This window comes from Sciurus vulgaris (assembly GCF_902686455.1).
Source record: "Sciurus vulgaris genome assembly, chromosome: 2".
In the NCBI taxonomy this organism is placed as follows: domain Eukaryota; kingdom Metazoa; phylum Chordata; class Mammalia; order Rodentia; family Sciuridae; genus Sciurus; species Sciurus vulgaris.
This window is the reverse complement of record NC_136462.1, coordinates 188,916,139-188,935,917: the sequence shown is the minus strand read 5'-3', so window position 1 is coordinate 188,935,917 and position 19,779 is coordinate 188,916,139. Positions and strand designations below refer to the sequence as shown.

The following is a 19,779-nucleotide window of genomic DNA, read 5'->3' as shown; positions in this document are numbered from 1 at the left end:
CTGAGAATCAAACTCAGTACCTCATGCATGCTAAGCAAGCACTCTACCACTGAGCCACAACACAAGCCCTCTCACGAATTATTCTTAACATCTATTCATATATTTAAGTTATATCAGTATTGCATTTTTTGTAAACTATTGAACATCTCCTTCCCTTTTTTTCTACCACAGTTTTGAATTGATTTCTAGTAACTATAGTGTTAAGAAAGTTAGTCCTCCAACTATCTTGTTAGCTGAAAATATTCTTGTTCAGTTTTCCATTTTATTTTACTCGTGCTGTTTGGGCCATACAAAACTTATATTAGTTTATAGTTCAATTTTTAAGCCTTTTCTTTTAAGATTTAGAGTCATAGAAACATCTTTTCTGCTCCAAAGTTGTAAAGCATATTAAAGGTTGTTTTGCTGGTGCCTTTATGTTTTCCTTGAGTACATTTAAATCTTTTTAAAAAATTTTTTTGTAGTTGTAGATGGACAAAACACCTTTATTTTATTTGTTTATATTCATGTGGTGCTAAAGATCGAAGTCATTGCCTCACACATGCTAGGCAAGCGCTCTGCCACTGAGCCCCAGCGCCAGCCCCTTGAGTATACATTAAAATCTTTTATTTACTTAAAATTTACATTTTGACAGGAAATGGATCCCACATCATTTTTTCCCCAGCATCTCTTTCCTTGAAATACTCTGCCCTTGGCTTTTAAATTTCGTGTTCTCCGACTTTGCAAACCACTCCTCAAGCTCCGTCTGCCCCCTCCAGCTTTGCCTTCAGATGCCGCAGCTCAGCATTTAATGGTCGCTGATCCTCTGCCCTTCTCACTCTTCCTTCTCTCTCCATACCTCTCGTTCACTGCCAGGGGTTTGATGCCATGGGCTGAGGACTTCCAACTTACATCTCCCCTGAGCTCCAGACTTGGACGATCCTGCACCCATTTGGACTTAACTTAAATAAGAATCTCAAATGCCACAAGTCCAAGTCTGACCTCATCAAACCTGCACCTCTCCAGGTCTTCCCCAACTCAGAAAATGCTGGAAAATGGGCCCATGCAAGAGGCCTGGGAGGCATCCACTACTCCTCCATTTTTCTTCCTCTATATCCGTCGCCACCAAGACCCGCTGACTTTGTTTCCAAAACACGACCAGAGCATCCACTTCTCCCCATCTCCTCTGCCTCGACCGCAATCAAGGACAACATCCTCTTTTGCTTGGCCTATGAGCATACCCTCCCAACTGTCTCCCTCTACCCACTCCTGCCACGGGGAGCTTTTAAAACTGTAAGTTTGATCTTATCATCCACTCTCAGTCCATCTCCTGACTCTGTTTCACACACACACACTCACACACACACACACACACACACACACACACACACACAAGTCCTTTCAATAATCCTTAGGAAAAGTTATGTGGAAAGCTGCCCTTGGCAGGAAGCTGCAGTGAGGAGCTGACATCTGCAGTGCCCCCGAAGGAACAAATAGGCATTTACTGGGTGAAAAGGGCTCACGGGTCTTCACCAGAGGAAACGGTGTCTGTAGAGACACAGGTGTGACCAGAGACTTGTCTCCTGTGACCAGAGAATTATTTATGGTGATAAAAACAATAAAAACGAATCCCGGCTAGAGTTTCTGAACAGTGGTACTTTGCACACTCAGAGTCCCTCGGACTAGAGTCTGGGGTGGGGATTCCTGCAAAGGTGACAGTGCAGAAGAGCTCGGGGGCAGGGAAGGGAAAGGAGCAGGACAGGGCCAAGAAGGGGCTGAACGGGGACACCGCCTCAGCTGGCGTCCATGGGGAGTCGCCCTTTGATGAGTAGGCGGGCTTCCACACCCCTACCCACACCTCCTCTGCTTCACAGATCCCATGGGCAGAGGCCACTGTTCCAGAGAGGAGGCAGCTACCAGTAGCTAGCAGTCAGTACTCCACAGCAGCCCTGCAAGGCACCCACAGAACCACTGCCTGCACCTCATTTCCTCCTCCTAGCACCCCAAGAGGCAGGCTGACTCTCCACTCAACAGGAAGGCGACTCCACTTGCAGGTGGGTGTCTGTTGCTGGGATTTGAATTCAGGTCTGCAGAGGCCCAAGCCTCCTTTCTTTCCTCTTCACCTCTTCCTGGGAAGTCTCCTTCTTCCTGAGTCATATGAACAGGAAATACCAATCCCTGCAACTCCCCGACAGGTTGCTCTAGGCAGGAGGAGAGCTGGTCTCCACGCGCTGCAGCCCTACCTAAGAACCAACCATCTCATTCTTAGGTCACCTGGGAAAGACTGGCACAAAAGAAATGCAAGGTCCAGGGATGGGGGAGTGATCATTCATGAAAGCGAAGGCAGCTATGCACGAATTTTGTGGAGACTTGCAAAAGCCAAACAATGGAGCATGCATTTGCAAAAGCCACTTCAAGCCCATAAGAGCTGGCTTGAAAATGTTTCAAAGGGGGCATGGTTGGCTAATATGTACCCTTGGGACCCTCAGTCTAGGCTGCGGTTTCCAAGTAAAGAAGATGCTGTTTCAGGAGAAGTATTACATTAAAGAGCAAGTCTTTAATGTAAAATGATAAAACAGGACATCCTAGAAGTACACATTTTTCAGAAAGGGCTTCCTCCTCCCATCCAGAGCCTCGCCTGTCACAGGGGCCCGACACACATTTGCTGGATGGGTGGATCTACTAATTAACTCTATCTATAAAATGTATTTTACAGAAATAAAATCCATTTTGTGACATTTAGAGGGTTCAGTCTCTGGACCTGCTCTTGGCTATGAGAGCTGTATGTGCCCATGCATTTGTCCATCCTTCGGTAATTGGGACAGTACAATTCCTGCAGCCATGAGGCAGCGCACGGTGACAGAGTGTCCACGTGTGTGAGTTCCAGTAGACACTTCAGGGAAAAGACTGGAAGGAAATCTACAGAACTCCTGTCATTAAAGAGTAGAGGCCGATAGAGTCCCACTGAGCCACAGGGCATGGAAGTTCTGGGAAGAGTCTGAGATAGTCTTCAGCAAAATCAGCATGAACTGATCCCTATGTTTCCTAGACGAGGTAGTTTATAAAAAGACCACAATGCTTTGCAGCCCCTCCCATCAAGAGGTGGAGTCTATTTCCCCATTCCTTGAGTCTAGGCAGGCCTGTGTCTGGCTCTGGCCAATAGAAAGAGCTGGAGGTAGAGATGTGCCACTTCCAAGTCTGGGCCTCAAGAGGCCTTACAACTTCTGCCCCTGCTGCTCTGGGAACCCTCCCCCATTTTGTGAGTGGCCTCAGGCTAGCCAGCTGGAGGATGAGAGGCCCCATGGAGCAGAAGCAGACCCCAGATCAACCAGTCCTTGGCTGCCCTGGGGCATATTGCTGCCACTGAAAAGATTCTAGGCAAGACCAGAAGAGCCACCCAGCTGAACCCAGCCAAACTGCCAACCAATGGAACCAGGCGCTAGATAAATATTGATTGTTTTAAGTCACTACATTTCAAGGTGTGTGTGTGTTGTGCAGAAAAACTGATTCTGTATAAGAAATCTAGAGTACATTTGCCAAAGTTGCTCACAATCAGGTTGGCTCATGCCACTGGATGGACTTAGTTAATCTCAGAGCATCCTGATGTCTTCATCATGAAGTCTCAAGTTAGGGAGACTCTCTGGCTGACAGCACAAGTGACCTGGAAGGACCTTCAGGAAGTTCAACACTTGTTGCATTGTCAAGGAAAGTGAGGTCCAGAAAAAAGAAGCAGTCACATTCGCTCATTACACAGATATTTCTTAAGTGCATTCTATGCACCAGACTCTGCCCCACTGGGGTACACAGCAGTAAGAGGGCCTGGACCACCTCCCATGGAGGTCACAGTTCAGTGCAGAAATCAGACATTAACTAAGTCACCACACAGATAGGCAAATGACCAGACAGTGACAAACACCTCAATAAAAATGACATGGTGCCATGAGAGAGAATCATGGGGAGGGGATTTGGATTTGGAGGTCACAAAGAACTTTCTGAGGAAGTGACATGTAGGCTGAAGCAAGCTGGTGGTGGTCTGAGGTGGAGATGGGCTCCCCGCAGGAGGACAGGGTAAGTGTGTGGGGCTTTGTCTGAGACCCACTGCTCAGGTTCCTATACCAGCTGGATACAGGGACAGACCAAGACGGGCATGGTGTGGTGGCCCGGTAGGGGTGCCCTGGCCAGGCAGGGAGGGGATGTGCACCCCGCAGCAGCACTTCCATGCCCCCAGGGGACCACAGTGCCTTTCTCACTAAGGGCAGGGCTCTCTAAAGGTGGCAGGCCCACCTCTTACACATCTGTATGGAGCAGGGGACATAAACATCTCTGGATTAGCGAGTTCCTGTTTTGCCAGCTGGACAATATGGGACCAGCCCGAAGGCTGCTGTGCCACTGATGTGGGCTGCAGAGACAGAGGGTGGAGGTCAGCTCCAACGCCAAGCTGTCCTCCAGTGCCCCATGCTTGTCAGCAGCCGGGAAACTCCAGCACCCTGAGCTAGTGCCACCCTGCAGCCACCACTGCCTTAGGGAGCCGTCCTCCATGACACCACAGCCTGCAGTGAGGACTCTCCCTGGGGTCACAGGGAGGACCCTCCCCAGCACCCTGGCCTGTAGTGAGGACAGTCCCCAGAGGCCCGCTTGGCAGTGAGGATGCTCCCAGGGAAAAGAAATCTTAGTTTTCAGCTCTCAGTGGAAAATCTGACTCCAGCAGGCATGTAAGACCCCCCAGAGGTCAGGGCTAGGGTTGGGACAGCCACGCCAGGAAGCACTTGGCCCCTTCACCACCAGGAAGACCCCACAGGAAGCGTCTGTTCTCCTCCCTTTGTGCCACATCACCAGCCTCTCCAGTGGCCATGGACAACTATCTGCAGGAGAGTGAGATAGCCTTGCAGCCCTGTGCCCGGGCATGGGCACGTTCACAACAGCCCGTCCCCAGGGAGCCGTGCTCGAGGCAGGCAGCACAGGGAGCGCCAGACACTCTGCTCACGGGGTGGACACTGGCCACACACATGGGGAATGTGGGAAGTACATCTGATTTTCAGCAAGTTCTTGATGATGTCCATTTTAAGTCAACGGTCACCAGAAAGCTGATTTACGGGAAACCCTACAGTCCCAGTTTGTCCTTTGTAAGGACTCAACTGGTATCCGTAAAGATTCTGAGAGGGGACAGCAGAGAGCCAGGACCCCCAGCTATGACTGTGCCCCTCCAGCCTCTGTACCCCAGGAGCAGCGGGGCTCCAGCCAGCCCAAGGCTTAGATCCCCGCTCAAGGGGACGAGCACCCACCTGGCTGGTCGACAGGAGCTCTGGGTTTCCGTCACTCATCCCCACGTAGGCACTGTCACCATCAAACTAGAACAGAGAGAGAGAAGCAGCTCTGATTAACGTGTTCTCAGGGCGGCACCCGGAGAAGCAGCCAGAGGAGGTCAGGGGACTGCGTCCAGGGGCGGGGGCCATGGAACCTGAAGGTGTAAGTTCTGGAGTCCAGGATGCCCGAGGCCTCGTTTCGGCAGGGCTCTCTGGGGTGGAAGGAGCAGCCCCTGTTCTGGGGACCCTGAAGGCTCAGGTTAGCGCCAGTCATCACCAGCAGAACCAAGACAGCCATCCTCTCTGCCCTCCATACCTCGTGCACAGACAGAGGGCTGCCTGGCTGGCTCCGACCTCCCATCCCTAGAAGTCTGCAGACCCGTCTCTCGGCAGGTGATCAGCCAGAGCTGGAACCCAGGTGCCGGGGCGAGGCCAGGATCTCCAGAGTCCTTGGGTCAAGACAGCCTGCTCCAGTCAGGCCCCCAGGTCTTCCCATCCCAAGTGGTTCTGCCCCCTCCCCCTAAGGCCACTAGAGGCTGCAGGCCGTGAGGACCAAAACCATGCAGAGGAAGGACAGTCCATGTCAAGGAAGCAGCTGGTGTGGACTCTCTCGCAACAGAGGTTCAGGTGCAGGAGGAGAAGCAAGGGCCTTGGGCCACCTGCTCTCCTCCCAGTGACGTGTGACCTTGAGCTGGCTTCTGAACCTCTAAGGTTCCTCATCTGCCAAAGGCACATAAGGACCGTCGTCCCTCCTCACAGCGTGTCGCGATTTAGAGCACGTGACTGGACCCATCACCTGCACTGCCCTTTACTTGATTCCAGGTGAGCCCCTCCTTCCCAGGGGTGTCTTCCCCAGAAGCAGAGCCTGAGGAAAGGGTTCAAAGATGTCACCTGTGAGGGTGGGAGGGCAGGGGACAGGGCAGTGGTGGAGCTCAGCGAGGACAGGATCAGTTGGAGACTCGCTTCTCGCAGCTCTAGGGTGTGAACTGCACTGCAGAGTGAGTCCCAGCTTGGAGCAAGGGGTGGCCTTTTGTGGTCTCTGCAAACTGGTCACTGGCTATGGGCTGCCCTTGGGGGATATGGGGAGATATAACCTTCTGAGCAAGGTGGCCCGCACTGGGCCAGGGACAATATCCAGAGGACCCACTGTGAGCCATCTGCAGCCAATGCTCCACACTGGGGACAGCTGGCCATTTTTTTAAATTGAACAATTTATTAGGATATATTTACATGGTCAAAAACTCCAAAAGTACAAATGGCAACATGGTGAGAAGCCTCCTTCGTACCCCTCCCCAGGTCACCTGCTGCCCTCCCCAGAGGAAGTGTACCATCCAGCTTCCTGGGGTCCCCTGAGACAGTCTGCACATGTCCGTGTTACAGTCAGCTCCCCCACACTGACAGCATGCTGCCCTGCCCCTGACTTTCTCGTAGCAGTGCGTCCTGGAAAGTGCTTTATGTCAGGACGTAATTCTTCCCATCAGGACCTGGAGTTCCGTACTAAGGAGGGAGCGTACCTTGGCCGACTGAGCACATTAATCCACTGATATGGACTACCTGGGCAGTAACCGTCGCCAGGTAGGGAGTGACTGGAAGAGGTGGGTCACTGGGGTCATGCCTTTGGGCTTTATATTTTGTCCTGGTGAACAGAGCTCTCTCTGTTTCCTGATTACCATGTCTCGAGCTGCTTTCCTTCTCCACACCCTTCCGCCATGAGGTTCTGCCTCACCTCCTGGGCCCAGAGAAATGGAGCTGACCATCTATGGACTGAGACCTCTGAACCCCGAATAAACTTTTCCTCCTCTAAAAATTGTTCTTGTCAGTTCTTTTGGTCAGAGAGGCAAAAGAAGCTGACTAAAAATACCACGTTCTTTGCTTACAGCTGGATTCCCCTTTTAAATTAGAGGCTCCCGAGAGTCAGGAATCTTAGTCTGCCTGTACACTGAGGCCCCCCAAGCTCTGAGAATAGTGCGTGGCCCAGAGTAGATGCTTAATGAACGAGTAAAGGAGCCAATTCCGACAAGCAGAGAGTTCCTAACGGGCCAGGCTTCCATCGAACTAGTGGGACCCAGCTACACATCTCAACAGCACAGATGGGCAGTGTTCTTGGTGATCAGCAGAAGAAAAGACTGTACCACACCTCAAGTCGGGACACTGACCCCACGTGCAGGGCTCTGCCCACCAGACCACAAGGCCTGCTCAGGCCATTTCCTGCAGGAGGCCCGCCTCCTCCCGCTGTCCCTCTCACAGCCCAGTCTGTTCCACATCTGTCACGTGCCCCAGCGTAGCATAGGGGTTGGAGCTGAGTCCTGCTCATCTCTGAACATCAATGACTGGCAGAGGCTGGCATCAGGAAAGGGACTAGGAACTGGGGAGGATGGAAAAACTTCCAACAAAAGCTCCTGGGAACCACTTGATTTGTCTCCATGGCCACTGAGCACTTTGATAAAAGCAAAATCTTTTCAAAAAGGATACATACTGTATAAATCTATCCTAACAGAATAACTGGAAATGGAGGAGGATGAAGTTTAACTGGGCAGTAGGAACCAAGTGGTAAGGTTTAGTTAGAAGCATAACAAGATGTGACAAAGGAACAGAGAAGAAAGGTGTCCTCAAAACCTGTGTAACAGTTGCCACTTGTTAAATGCTCCCGACGTGCACAGAGGGCAGTGGACACAGAGCTGGTGAACGCAGGAATACACCTGGACACAGAGACGGGATCCACAGAGAAGATCTCATCTGACCCACACAACAGCCTGATAGAGAAAGTTCTTTTCCCTGGAGGAGGGTAGCCTTGCCAAAGGTCACACACTGTAGGGGAGACCGGGCTCAAGTGTCATTTTCTGCTTTGCTTTCTCTTGCTCCACCTCCCCATGAGGCTGTGAGCCCTTCATAGCAGAGTCCAAGGCCCATCTAGATCCTTCCATGCAGCCAACCATTAGCCCAAGGCCTGGCCCACAAGAGCTGCTTGACAATGCATCCGCGGCTCAGGAGAGGGAGGAACTGCCTACCGTGAGCTGTGGGCTCTGGCCTCTGAAGGAAGACCCTGGACTGGGAGTTGCAGGAGCCAGCAGCATGGAATAGGCAAGGGGCTGGGATAGCGGACTCCTGGGAGGTCTCCAGGTGTGACTCAGGTGATACTCCATTCACTCATTTATCCAGCTGACATCTAAGGAGGAGTTGCTAGTGCACATGGCCTGGGGACTACCCTTAGCCCTCCCTGCAGGGGACTCTTTCTGGGAAAGAACTTGTAAGCCAAGGAGGAGGTCGCAGAGTTGCCTCTTCCTGCAGACACAGCAGGGTGGCCTTCCCCTGCACATGTGCACAGATGGGACACGTGTCACACCCACCCAGTGGACACTGAGGTGAACACGAAAGCATGTGACCTATGCAGTGTGCACAAGCAGAGGCATGCACACACACCATAAACCAAGCACTTAGGCAGGCATGTCCCATGGCCACGGGTGACACCAACCTGCACAAACCAACGTCAGGGCAGAACAAGTGCACATGCCTCAGAGACGCTGAACATGGCTGGTGCACAACACAACGGGCACACACAGGAGAGGAGCGTCGGCAGACACGTGCAGGTACACCATGCCTCTGAACTGCAGGTGTAACCACACCAGGGTGGATGCAGACACACGCCCCATGTGCACACAGAGACGTGCAAAGCGAAGGCACACAGGAACAGAAACCCTGCGCCTATTTCACAATTTATCAACCTCTCAGCCAAAAATCCTTTTTCACACCACACAACCTTCTGCATGCTATAAAATGAGAAGGAAAAAATGTAGGCAGAAACAACAGCCTAAGAATTGCCATGAAACGTCAGGAGAACATCCTCTCGCCACTGACTGGAATAGATTAATTTTCCCCATTTCATATTCTAATTATAATTCCTCTTCCCATTGCCATCTTCAGTCCTCATTACAGCTGGAAGATTGTTCTGCAAAAGCCAGGCCTTCATCTTCTCTTCCCAAGAGTTTTGTCATGGAAATGAGTTTTGGAATCTGAAAGAACCCACATTTTTGCAAATATCGAATGTGTGGGGATAACCCTTTCATGACGGCCACCAGGGACATGGCTCACGGAGGCTTCTAAAACATCAGTCTCCCCCACACTGTGTGGTTCCCATCGGCGAGAGGGGATCCTGGGCCCCTACTCCAATAGTCATCCCCCAACCTAAGCACACCATCTTCTCCCTGCCCCCAAGGATGTTTTTGGTTTTGTTTCATCTTAAAGGAAACTTAGCATAAATGCATGGCCAAGTGAAGAGGGAAAGAGCCCTGATCTTAGAGTCAGATCCCAGCTCCCTCTGTTCTCCCTCTGGGCAAATTCCTTCGTGGCTCCAGGCCTCAGTTTCCTTGTTCCTCTCACCCACGGAGCCACTGATTCATGATGGAGATAAACTAAATATCTGTGGGATGGACATGTGTGGTAAGTGGGCAGATGAAAGGGGTAACAGGAATAGATGATGGGATGAATGAGAGGGTGGATGGGTGGATACATAGATGAATAATGGATGGGTGGATGGATGAATGATGGATAGATGGATGAATGCAGATGGATGGATGATGGCTAGATGGATGGATGATGGATGGATGGATGGATAGATGAATGATGGATGATGGATAGATGGATGGATGATGGCTAGATGGGTGGATGATGGATGGATGGATAGATGGATGATGGATGGTATAAATTATCACTGTCCAATAGAGATGTAATGTAAGTCATAAATGTGAGCTATGTGGAATTTTAAATCTTCTAGTATTTATAGTTTAAAAAGTAAACATAAACAAGAGAAATTATTTTAATGATGTATTCATTCCAACATATTTGCAATGTTATAATTTCAACATGTAATCAGTATAAGCTCTTAATTGTTAATGAGATGGTTTAAGAATGGGATGAAGGAATGTATGTATGGATGGATGATGAGTGGATAGAAGGATGATAGATGCATGGATGGACACATGGAAAGCATGGATGGGTGGGTGAGTACATGGGGAGCTAGATTAGATGTCTGGGATGAGAGGAAGGAGCAGATGAATGGATGGATGAGAAGACAGCTGAATGAGTGTTAAGTGAAAGGTGTACGGGAAGATTATTGGGATGGGGGACAAGATAAACAAATGAATGGCTGGGCTGAGTTTGGATGCACAGAGAGATGCCTGGATGGGCAAGTGACTGGTAGACAGAATGAAGGAATGAGTGGGTTGGTGGGCAGATAAGTGGGTATTTTCTGGTATTTTCTGTTACTCTAGGTACACTTTCCCTGGATAATGTCATGGTTTCTCGGGGTTGTAACATATCACCAACTCTTAAATCTTCATCTTTAGCTAAGTCATCTCCAAATCTCAATGTGCAATTTCCCCCGGACGTCTCCCCCATTTGGCTTATTGGCACCTTGAATTCAACACCTCCCACCCTGAGCTCCTGACATATGCATGGACTTACTTCTGCACTCCCTCATCATACAGAAGGTGGGACCTTCCACCCAATCAAGTCAGGACACCTACAGGACTCTGGACTCCTTTCTTCCTGCATCCCCTGATCCAATCACATGACAGATCTTTCTGCTCCGCCCTCCACTGACCCTCATCAGTGGCCTTCGGGTCCTCACTTCACTCCTCATATCAAATCCCTGCCTGGGACTGCATCTCACCTAGGCTTGTATCCAGGACCCTCCATGGCAAGCAGTCCTGAGCCTCAGCTCCCAGAGTCCTTGACATTGTGCCCTTTCCCTGGCACACTGCCCCTTTGTCGACCAAGAACACTCTCCTCCTTTCTCTACTTACTGCAATCCAACTCTTCCTAGGTTCACATTTTCTCTGGCAAAATGTTCCATCTCACAGTCTTGTTTTTATAAATCTATATTCTTGGGTCCTTCTAAGATCAGCTTTGGACTTGGTTCGCCTCTGCATAGTGTGACACACTACGTCACACAGACTCCTGAGTCTGAGTATTGGTTCCACCACCTACTGGCTGTGTGCCCCTCTGCCTTAGTTTCCTCACCTATGGGACAGGGACATGGCAGGAACGGTTCCCAACCCCCAGGGTTCGTAATCTCTGTTATCAGCCATCTGCTGTGAGTTCATGTCTGTAACAATGTCTGATAGAGTTAACTCTTCTTGGCAAGTGCTGAGTAAGTGTTCCCTGTTTTTGTCATTATTTGCTGAACTCACGTCCCCTTAGCAGTCCCCACCCCTCCATCTAGCAGACGACCTTGTCTCCCACATCTCTGAACACCGAGGACATTGGCCGACCCCCTGCTCCTTAGCCCTCCCCAGATATTTGCCTCACACCCCCCTGACTTCTTTCCCTTAGTCTGAAAGGTGTGCCACCTCCCTCCTGTCCAAGGTCAGCCCCTCTGCCTTGACCTGTTTCTCCATGTCTTCCCCTGACTCCTTCTGCTTCTGGGCCTGGGTCTAAGATCTAACTGGAATGTGATGAAGCAAGTGAGACCAGCCACTGCCTTTGCTGGATCACGTACAAGGACCCTTATGTGCCAAGGAACAGGTTCCCAACCACTGGGCATTTATAATAAGTGAATATCATCACTGGCCCCCTGGGAATTCTAAAACTTGAATAAATAACCAGAAGACACTGAAAAGAGATAAAAGCAAAGAGACAGGAGGTCACAGAGTGGGCGACGGCCATTGGTCCACTGGTACCTAGTGAGTGCTATGCCAGGTGTTGGGCTCCATGCCAGGCACACCACAGAGATTGGGACAGCCCTGCCTTCACGGATCCCAGGCCTCCAGTGACACGGACAGTCCCTCAGCTTCCTGCCTATTCTCTAACTCTGCAAAGGAGGAGATGGGCCAGTCTCTGTCCACATTCTGTGTCCTAAGCCACAAACCAATGATCACAAAACCAGTTTAAGGTCCATTCTGACGGGCCAGTAACGGCTTTGCAATCACCCAGCCTTTGAAAGCCAAGTGATCCGTAAGCGCCCTACTCCAACGGCCACGGGTCCACAGCTGGGGACAGCCAGCCCCAGAGCCTCCGACTTCTGAATGTCCTATCCCAGGACTCAGGCTTCCAAGATGCTGCAAAGACCAGCTCTCGCTTGATTTGGAAAGACGAGCCAAGTGACATATAGCAAGGAATCCAGCTTCTTGATTCGGATGTTAAATTTGGCCTCATCTGACACCTGTGACCAGAGCCAGGATGAGGTTAGCACAGAGCAAGGAGGAGGCACCCTGAAGACAGTGACTGGGAGGCTACAGGACGCAGGACGCACAGAAAGCAGACAGCAAAGAACAGCGAACATGACATCGAAGGCTGCTAGGAGCACGGGCCAGTGAGCACCCACTATGCCAGGATGAAGAGGACCAGAGTGAGCCACGGGCCTGAGAAGCCTCGGGCTCAAACAGACCAGCCCGCATGCCCAGCTCCTCACCCTGGAGCTGTGCCCTGTCACCTCACTGGAACCCCAAGGCTGCCACAACCAGCCCACAGTAGAAATGAGCAAGGCGAGGCCCAGGGTGGTTGGGAGCTTGCCGAAAGCCTGTCAGCCCTTCTGAACTTGGCCTTGACCCCAGATACCAAAGCAACAGTTGTTCTGAAGAAGCTGCTGCTCCTCCCCTCTGCACAGAGACATAGATCAAAGACCAACGATGCACAGCCCTCAGCCCAGCTGGTCACAGAGACCCAGAGATGCGCCTCATGGAGATCTAAAGGGTAAACAATCAAAGCAGCAGGTCCTGCTCCTGCCGGCCCCTCGCGGGCTGTGAGAACGCTCATGCTGCGCAGATAAAGCACAGCTCAAAAGACAGAGGCAGGGAATGTGGCAGCTGCAGCGTGGGCCCCGCTGAGTGTGCGGTTTCACGTGAGAGTCTCACGTGAGATACGCATCAGGACCAGGGAGACGCCGGGGGCGGGGCGGCGGGCTGCAGGATGAAGAGGACCAGAGCGAGCCACCAGCCTGGGACGCCTCAGGCTCAAACAGACCAGCCCGCGTGCCCAGCTCCAGGCCCTCGCCACCGGCCAAGTGCAAGAGCACCCAGGTCGCAAGCATGGCCCCCGTGCCAGGCTGCCAGGCTCGAGTCCTGGGCTTACTGCTTTCATCCCGTGGAACTACTGCTTTAACTAAGTGACAGGGCCTCACCTTCCTCATCAGGAAAATGGGTATGACTGCCACGGGGTTAAATTAGTTAAAATATGGGAAGTGCTTCGCACATGGCCCAGCAGTGGAGGAAGGCACTCGATGACTATGAACTCTTTCTTATTTTATTATTTAGTCCTCAAAACAAGCCTGTCAAGTTGCTGGAATTCCCTCTGTTCTGTGGATGAAGAAACTGAGGTGCTTCCCACAAGTCTCTGAGGCCTTAAGCCTGCAAAAGAGGCCTGAGCCCTCTGCCCACTGTATGGGATTTGAGATTCAATGGAGGTCTGTCTGAAAGTCCACCTGACGGTTTCCTGTTTCCCATGATGATGGCTTTTAGACTTTGCTCCTGACATATCAAATATAATTTTCTCTCCAATAATGTTTTGCTCCTGATGAATGTTTTTGCTTTGCTGGGTATCCTTATTCTGCCCACTTGGAAACCCAGCACTATGATTGAGGCTCAGAGAGGTTAAGGAATCCACCCAAGGCCACACAGGCCATGCCCAGGCTGAGTCTGAAGTCCAGGATGTTGGCCCCCGAAAGTCCACATTGGGTTCCCACCTTGACTGCATACAGGCTGTGTGACCCAGAGCAGGTGACCTCCCAACCCTTGAGCCTGGGCCTTATCCACTCAGAGAAGGAGGGAGGTAAGCCTGGGCCCAGCCTGCCAGAGGGGCTAGGGATGTGCCTTGTGAGCAAGCCCAGTGCTGTAGGTCACAGCAGGACCCTTGTCCCCACTGCTGATAGGAGTTGGTGTCACTTGTTTCTAGTCATTAAAAGACATCAAGAGGTAAAGCAAAAATAGGCACAGTCACTACCAGGGACAAGTGCCACCAGGTTCCTGGCTCCTCTGGAAGGTGAGATCACTCTGCCCACTTCTCAGAAGAGAAAGTGGAGCCCTGGCCTGGCTCTAACTGTGCTCCTTCTAGACCTGTGCTGTCCAGAATGGTGGGCACCAGCCAGTGGCCAGTGAGCGCTTGAAACACAGCCCGCCCACGCTAGGATGTGCGTAAGGGTAAACTGCGCAGAGGAGCTCCAGACCCAGAACAAACAGAATGCAAGACGCCCCAACACCCGATCCTGCTCCCACTTCGGCGGGACACTGGATGCCTGTGCTAAGGAAAAGCGTTTTGAAAGCTGTTCCTCCCGCTTCTTTTTACCGTTCTTCGTGGGTCTGAGGACACTGATAACCACACACGTGGTTTGCATTACATCTCTATTGGACAGCAATGGTCTGGATGCGGCCCCAGCCACTGTCTGTTCCAGATCCAGAACCGCGGACACAGAAGAGCCGATATCAGCAACAGCCAAGTCCAATTCTCTGTGTGCATATGGGGAAACTGAGGCCCACAGAGGGAGAGAGACTTGTTTAAGGCAACAGTCTGGTAAAAGGGAATTCATTCATTTGGGGAAATGCTAACTGACGTCCTCTGCGCACTCAGTGACAGGACAGGGCAGGGAATAAAATAGGGGCCACATCCCAGTCCAAGGCTCTGCCCTGCTGCCAGCTTGCAGGCCAGCGTGAATGCACCTGGGGTTCCTGGCTTGGCCAAGTCACCCAGGGGCCAGGGCAGCGGGACTCAGCACCAGTCACCCATCTCCAGACAGGTGGTTCAACCACAGCTCTGAGCCTACAGGGAGCTCCAGCTCCAACCCAGAGCAGATCCACTTCCAAGGCCACTGGGTCCCACCACAGGGTACTGGCCAGCTACAGCTGCCAACAGGGCCCCGGGCAGGGCAGCCCAGTGGAATAGTCTGGTGGCCTGGCAGGCCTGTGCTTCTTTCCTGGTGCTGTCACTGGTAACTCACACAGCGACTGCATTACCGCAGATTTATGGCAAAAATTATCCTCTCTCTCAGCTCCATTTAAAGCCATTTGGAGCTAGCTCCCATCCCCGATTATAAATCTAATTGCACATTCCAAACAGACAAGCGCTCATTAAGCTTTAATTATGCACATGTTGTTTTCAACAAACATTTTCATTTGGCCGCTGCGAGGGGAATGGATCCAAGGGGGCCACAGCCCATGCTGGAGGGAGCTGGGGCTGGGAAGCTGGCAGGGCGTACCCAGAGGAAGCGCCCAAAGGGGCAGGCCGGGACCCCATCAGATTGGGTTCATGACTCTGTGGCCTTCCACCTGGCTTCTGCCCTGGGAGAGTCCAACATGTGTGTTCTCAGCTGGTCCCTAGTCTTGTCTACTCTGATGCCAACGGGCCTCTCAGGAGCTGGGGTGGAAGGAAGATGGGGGCCCACAGCCCTGCTCCCACTCCCTCCCCACACTAAAACTGGCACCCACTCTCCAGCACCATCTTTCCTGCCCTTATTCATCCACCCACTTAGTGCACAGTTATTTACAGAGCATCAGCTGGTCAGTGAGGGGCCAGAGGGACCCATGACAGACGAGGCCTCCACGTGGTTCTGCCCAGGTCACTCTGCCATGCCCCAACTCCCCGTCCGAGGCAGAGTCCGAAGTCTTCACTGCAGTCTTCAAGGCATCTGAGAATCTGCCCCGCCTGCCTCCCTCCCGGCATGTTCCCACGTCTGCCATTCCAAGATGGCTCCGGCATCCTGCCTGCGCCACGCGCAGGGCAGACCCTGCCAGGCCAGATCTCCTCTGAAACGCCTTTCTCCTCCCCTTCCACGCAGCTAATGCTCACTGCACTCCCATGCTGTCCTCTCCAGGATGCCACTGCTGACGGTCACTGCCAGGCCAGACTGGCAGCCTCTGTTCTGGGGACACTTACTAACACATCGAGAGGACCAAAGTGCCATAACAGATTGCCCCAAGAGTGTCCGCTAGGACCAGCATGTCCTGAGGTCCCAAGGGGTGAAAGGAGGGCACCTGGACCTGGTCTCCTTGTTTGCACCCAGAGGGCCTGAGGCAGGCGCTCTCTGGGTCCCTCAGGGGTCCCTCGGTTTCCATTTTGTGCCTCACCCTGGAGCCCGGCCTCCTTCTTCCCACCTGGAGAATGGGGAGGAGCTTCCCCCCTGGAGCTGGTGGAGATCACCAAGGCAGGAAGAGCATGCACAGAGATGGGGAGGCTGGGAACCCCAAGGCCAGCCCTCCCAAAGCTTTGGAAACACAAGCATATAAAACAAACATGTTTTAAAATGGAAATCGAAATCCATTCAGCAACAGATGGTCACCTGTTGTTTTAGAGCAGGTTCCCCAGAGACACTGAGGGCGAAATCTACAGGCAGAAGTCTGCTGGGGAGCGCCACAGGCAGTACCTGGGGAGAGCCTCAGCTGCGGTGCGAGCAGCCACCAGCTGGCAGAACAAGTGTTCAAGCCCGAGGAGGAGCTGGCCACGTGCCACGGCGCCCACACAGCTTCGATGGATTATTCAGGGTAATGAACTTGTGTGGCCTGGACAGTCCTTGCTACCTGCCAGGTACTCTTCACTGATTGAGAAGATTCATTCAGGTAAGCCTTAAAATCCTGTGGAGCAAGTTAGCATGACTAGGGCTCCCATTTCACAGATGGGGAAACTGAGGTCAATTGAAGGTAAGCAGCTTGCCCAAGGCCACACGGCTAGTAAGTGGCAGAATCAGGATGCAGAACCAGGAAGTCCCACTGCAGAGCCCCTGCTCCCGGAACAAGACTAAGCCCCTTCTGGGGTCCTGCTCCATTCCTTTCCATGTGAGGAGCTGTCCAACTCTCGGCCGCTTTCCAGAGACTGCGGTCAGTGGTCTAGAGCCCTGGGTTGCCCTGTGCTGCCAATATTTGTGCCTAACAATGATCTATCTTCTGAGCAGTTGGAAACGAGTCCCCAAAGTGATTCTTGCCAAAGACAATTAACTAAAAGCCGCCTGAGCATACGTGGAGTGGGGCTGTGGCACGGGACAGCGGGGACAGCGAGAGCAAATGAGACAGTGAAGAGCAGGTGATCTGGCAGCTATTTTCTCCCCAGCACTACAAACCAAGCCCTCCATCACACACAAGGGCTTGCAGTGGTGGCAGGGAGATATGTCAACGACAGTGCTGGGTCGTGGGGCGGTTTAAAAAAAGAGAAGAAAAGAAAAAACAATCTTTTGAAATTGTAATTTGACCTAGAAAGGTTTTTCTAGGTCACCCGAACTTGGCACTTCTGCATCTAACCCCAAAACCTAACACAGACTAAGGACCCAGCTCGCTTCCTTCTGTGAGTATCAGATAACACAGGAAACGGTGTTTGTAAACACTGCTGATATATTTTTTAAAGTGCCACATTAAAATCAGCCTTTGGAGCAGCAGCAGAGAGAACGCTGGCATGGTGCCACCCTGGAAGCAAGCTGGGTTCAAGTTTGGACTCTGCACTCAGCTTCTGTGTGGCCGTGGGCCAGAAAGGCCAGCTTCCCCATCACCCCAGGCACCTTCCCAGGCCCAGGGCCACCCCTCTCTGGTTTTGACCACTGAGCCCTTATGCCCCAGATCCAGGCTCTGTCTTGGAGATCCAGTGGGTGGGGGGCGGGTGTCCCCGTCCTAACAGATCTTCTCTCCCCCAGAAGACAGAGCAAATTGCATTCTAAGGCACAGCATATGCCAGTGAGTTTTTCTGACTCAACTTCGCAACAGAGCCACCCAGTTTAAGGAAAATCATGCAGTGTCATGGTGGCCAGGTGTCAGACTTTTCAGTATTCCCCTGGGACACTGAGGCCAGGGCTAGTAGACGGCCCACAGTTATTGACCACAGCAGGTCACAAGTTACGACCACCACACTCTCAGGTCCCCTGAGCCTATGCCTCCAGGAGAAGCAGGTTGGACCTGGTCACTATCAAAGCTGAAGGACGTGGACAGCAACCTGTTCTCCCCAGTCCCAGACCAGACCCCCCCATGATGTCCCCAGGCAGGAGCTAAGCTCTGAGGGGGACCTGGAACACAGGACAAGTCCCCAGGGAAACTCTGGGTCAGCAGAGGGCCGGAGTGCACCAAGGCCAGGCAGCTGGGAGGGAGCGAATCCTGGCATGTGTTTTGGGGAAGAGGAGCATCTCCAAGTCCCCTGGGAGGTAGGGACAGTGAGCAGGGGGATGGAGGAACCAATGAGCCCTGGAACACACTACAGGTGAGAATTTAAAGCATCATTCCAAGAGTGAGATGGAAGGGGTGCCTGGCTTGACCAGGAAGTAAAACATTCTATGAAGCAACAATGAACTCGATGTGGTGGTCACATAAAGCGAGAACTCCGATCCACTGACACAAGAACAGACCCAAGCAAGGGACGGAACTGCAACCACACCCCACTAGCCATGGAAACGCCATGACAAAGGGCACGTGGACTCCACGCCAGGAGCAGTGTGATGAGCTTCGTGCGTGGCATTTCAGTCCATCTTCGCAACAACTCTGGGAAGGAGCGAGTAACCACCCATTTCACAGAGAAGACAGGCTCGATGTGACCCACATGCTCACGGGTCACACGGCTAGAAAGTGACAAGGCCAGCTGCACAGCAACTGCTCTATTTTTGGCTCTCCTTTCAGAAAGAAAGAGACAAAGACCAATTATTTACTAAATAGATTGAGGACAGCAGGGTTATCCTGTAAAGGACCATCGCACTAGACACCCAGACAAGACACCCACCAAATCACACTCCAGCCAGATTAAAGAGTTAAGTGTAAAAAGGCACATTAGAAGGAAACAATCAGAAAACAGAAGAGAATGTTGATCAGCTCCGTGGAGGCAGCATAACATCCTCAGCCCTTGAAGCAGTCGCAGAGGAAGAGAGATTGACAGATTCAAATATATATGCATTAATATCTTCTGTGGAAGGAAATACAATAAAACCAAAATGAAAAGGACATCAGACTAAGAAAATATCAGCACCGACTCGAAGACAGCTAATATATACGACGTAGAAATGGCTCTGTCAAATTACACAGAAAGCAAGACGCCGACAGACAAAAAGACACAAGATTCAAACAGAAAAGTCACACGAGAGGCAATATTCCAAGGAACGAATGCGGGCTGGGGGGATGTATGCTGGATTCACGGCAAATGGAGAAAAGCACACGCAATAAACCCATTAAGAAACTAGGATGTTTCACACCCCTTCCGACATGGAAGCCAGCTTCCAGCTTACTGGCAAGCAATAGGGCGGCCACCGCTGGGCAAAGAGCCAGCCAGGAGTAGGGGAGACAAGATCCAAGGCCACTGCCTGCTGCTGAGGAGTCCCCGCGCTTGCCACACTGCCTATTTGTCTCCAGTCACCCGGACTTGCTGAAAACAGCCTTCTGCTGTTAATGCTGGGGATGGTACCTAGGACGTGGGGCATGGTCTTTACCTCCTAAAGCCTGTGGCCTAGCAGGGGACAGGAGCAGGAGTTAGAATCTGGGTGAGTGATAAGTACACGGGGGCTGTGAAACGGGCCATGCATAAAAAGACCCTACAGGGGAGGTGGCTTCTAAGCAGC

General features: G+C 51.9%; 1 protein-coding gene across 6 annotated transcripts in view; it reads right to left on the bottom strand.

Annotated features, from left to right (window-relative positions):
• The window catches only part of TOX2 (TOX high mobility group box family member 2), a gene marked incomplete at its 5' end in the record, with an annotated part of 125,950 nt that overhangs the window by 72,711 nt on the left and 33,460 nt on the right, over positions 1–19,779 (bottom strand). For 5 of the 6 annotated variants that reach the window (XM_079126917.1, XM_079126922.1, XM_079126920.1 and 2 more), the window contains one exon: positions 5,259–5,324. The exons of the other annotated variant lie outside the window; for it this stretch is intronic. In XM_079126917.1, coding sequence (XP_078983043.1) covers positions 5,259–5,324 — 66 coding nt within the window. The remainder of the gene's footprint in view (positions 1–5,258; positions 5,325–19,779) is intronic. 6 annotated transcript variants of the gene reach the window in all.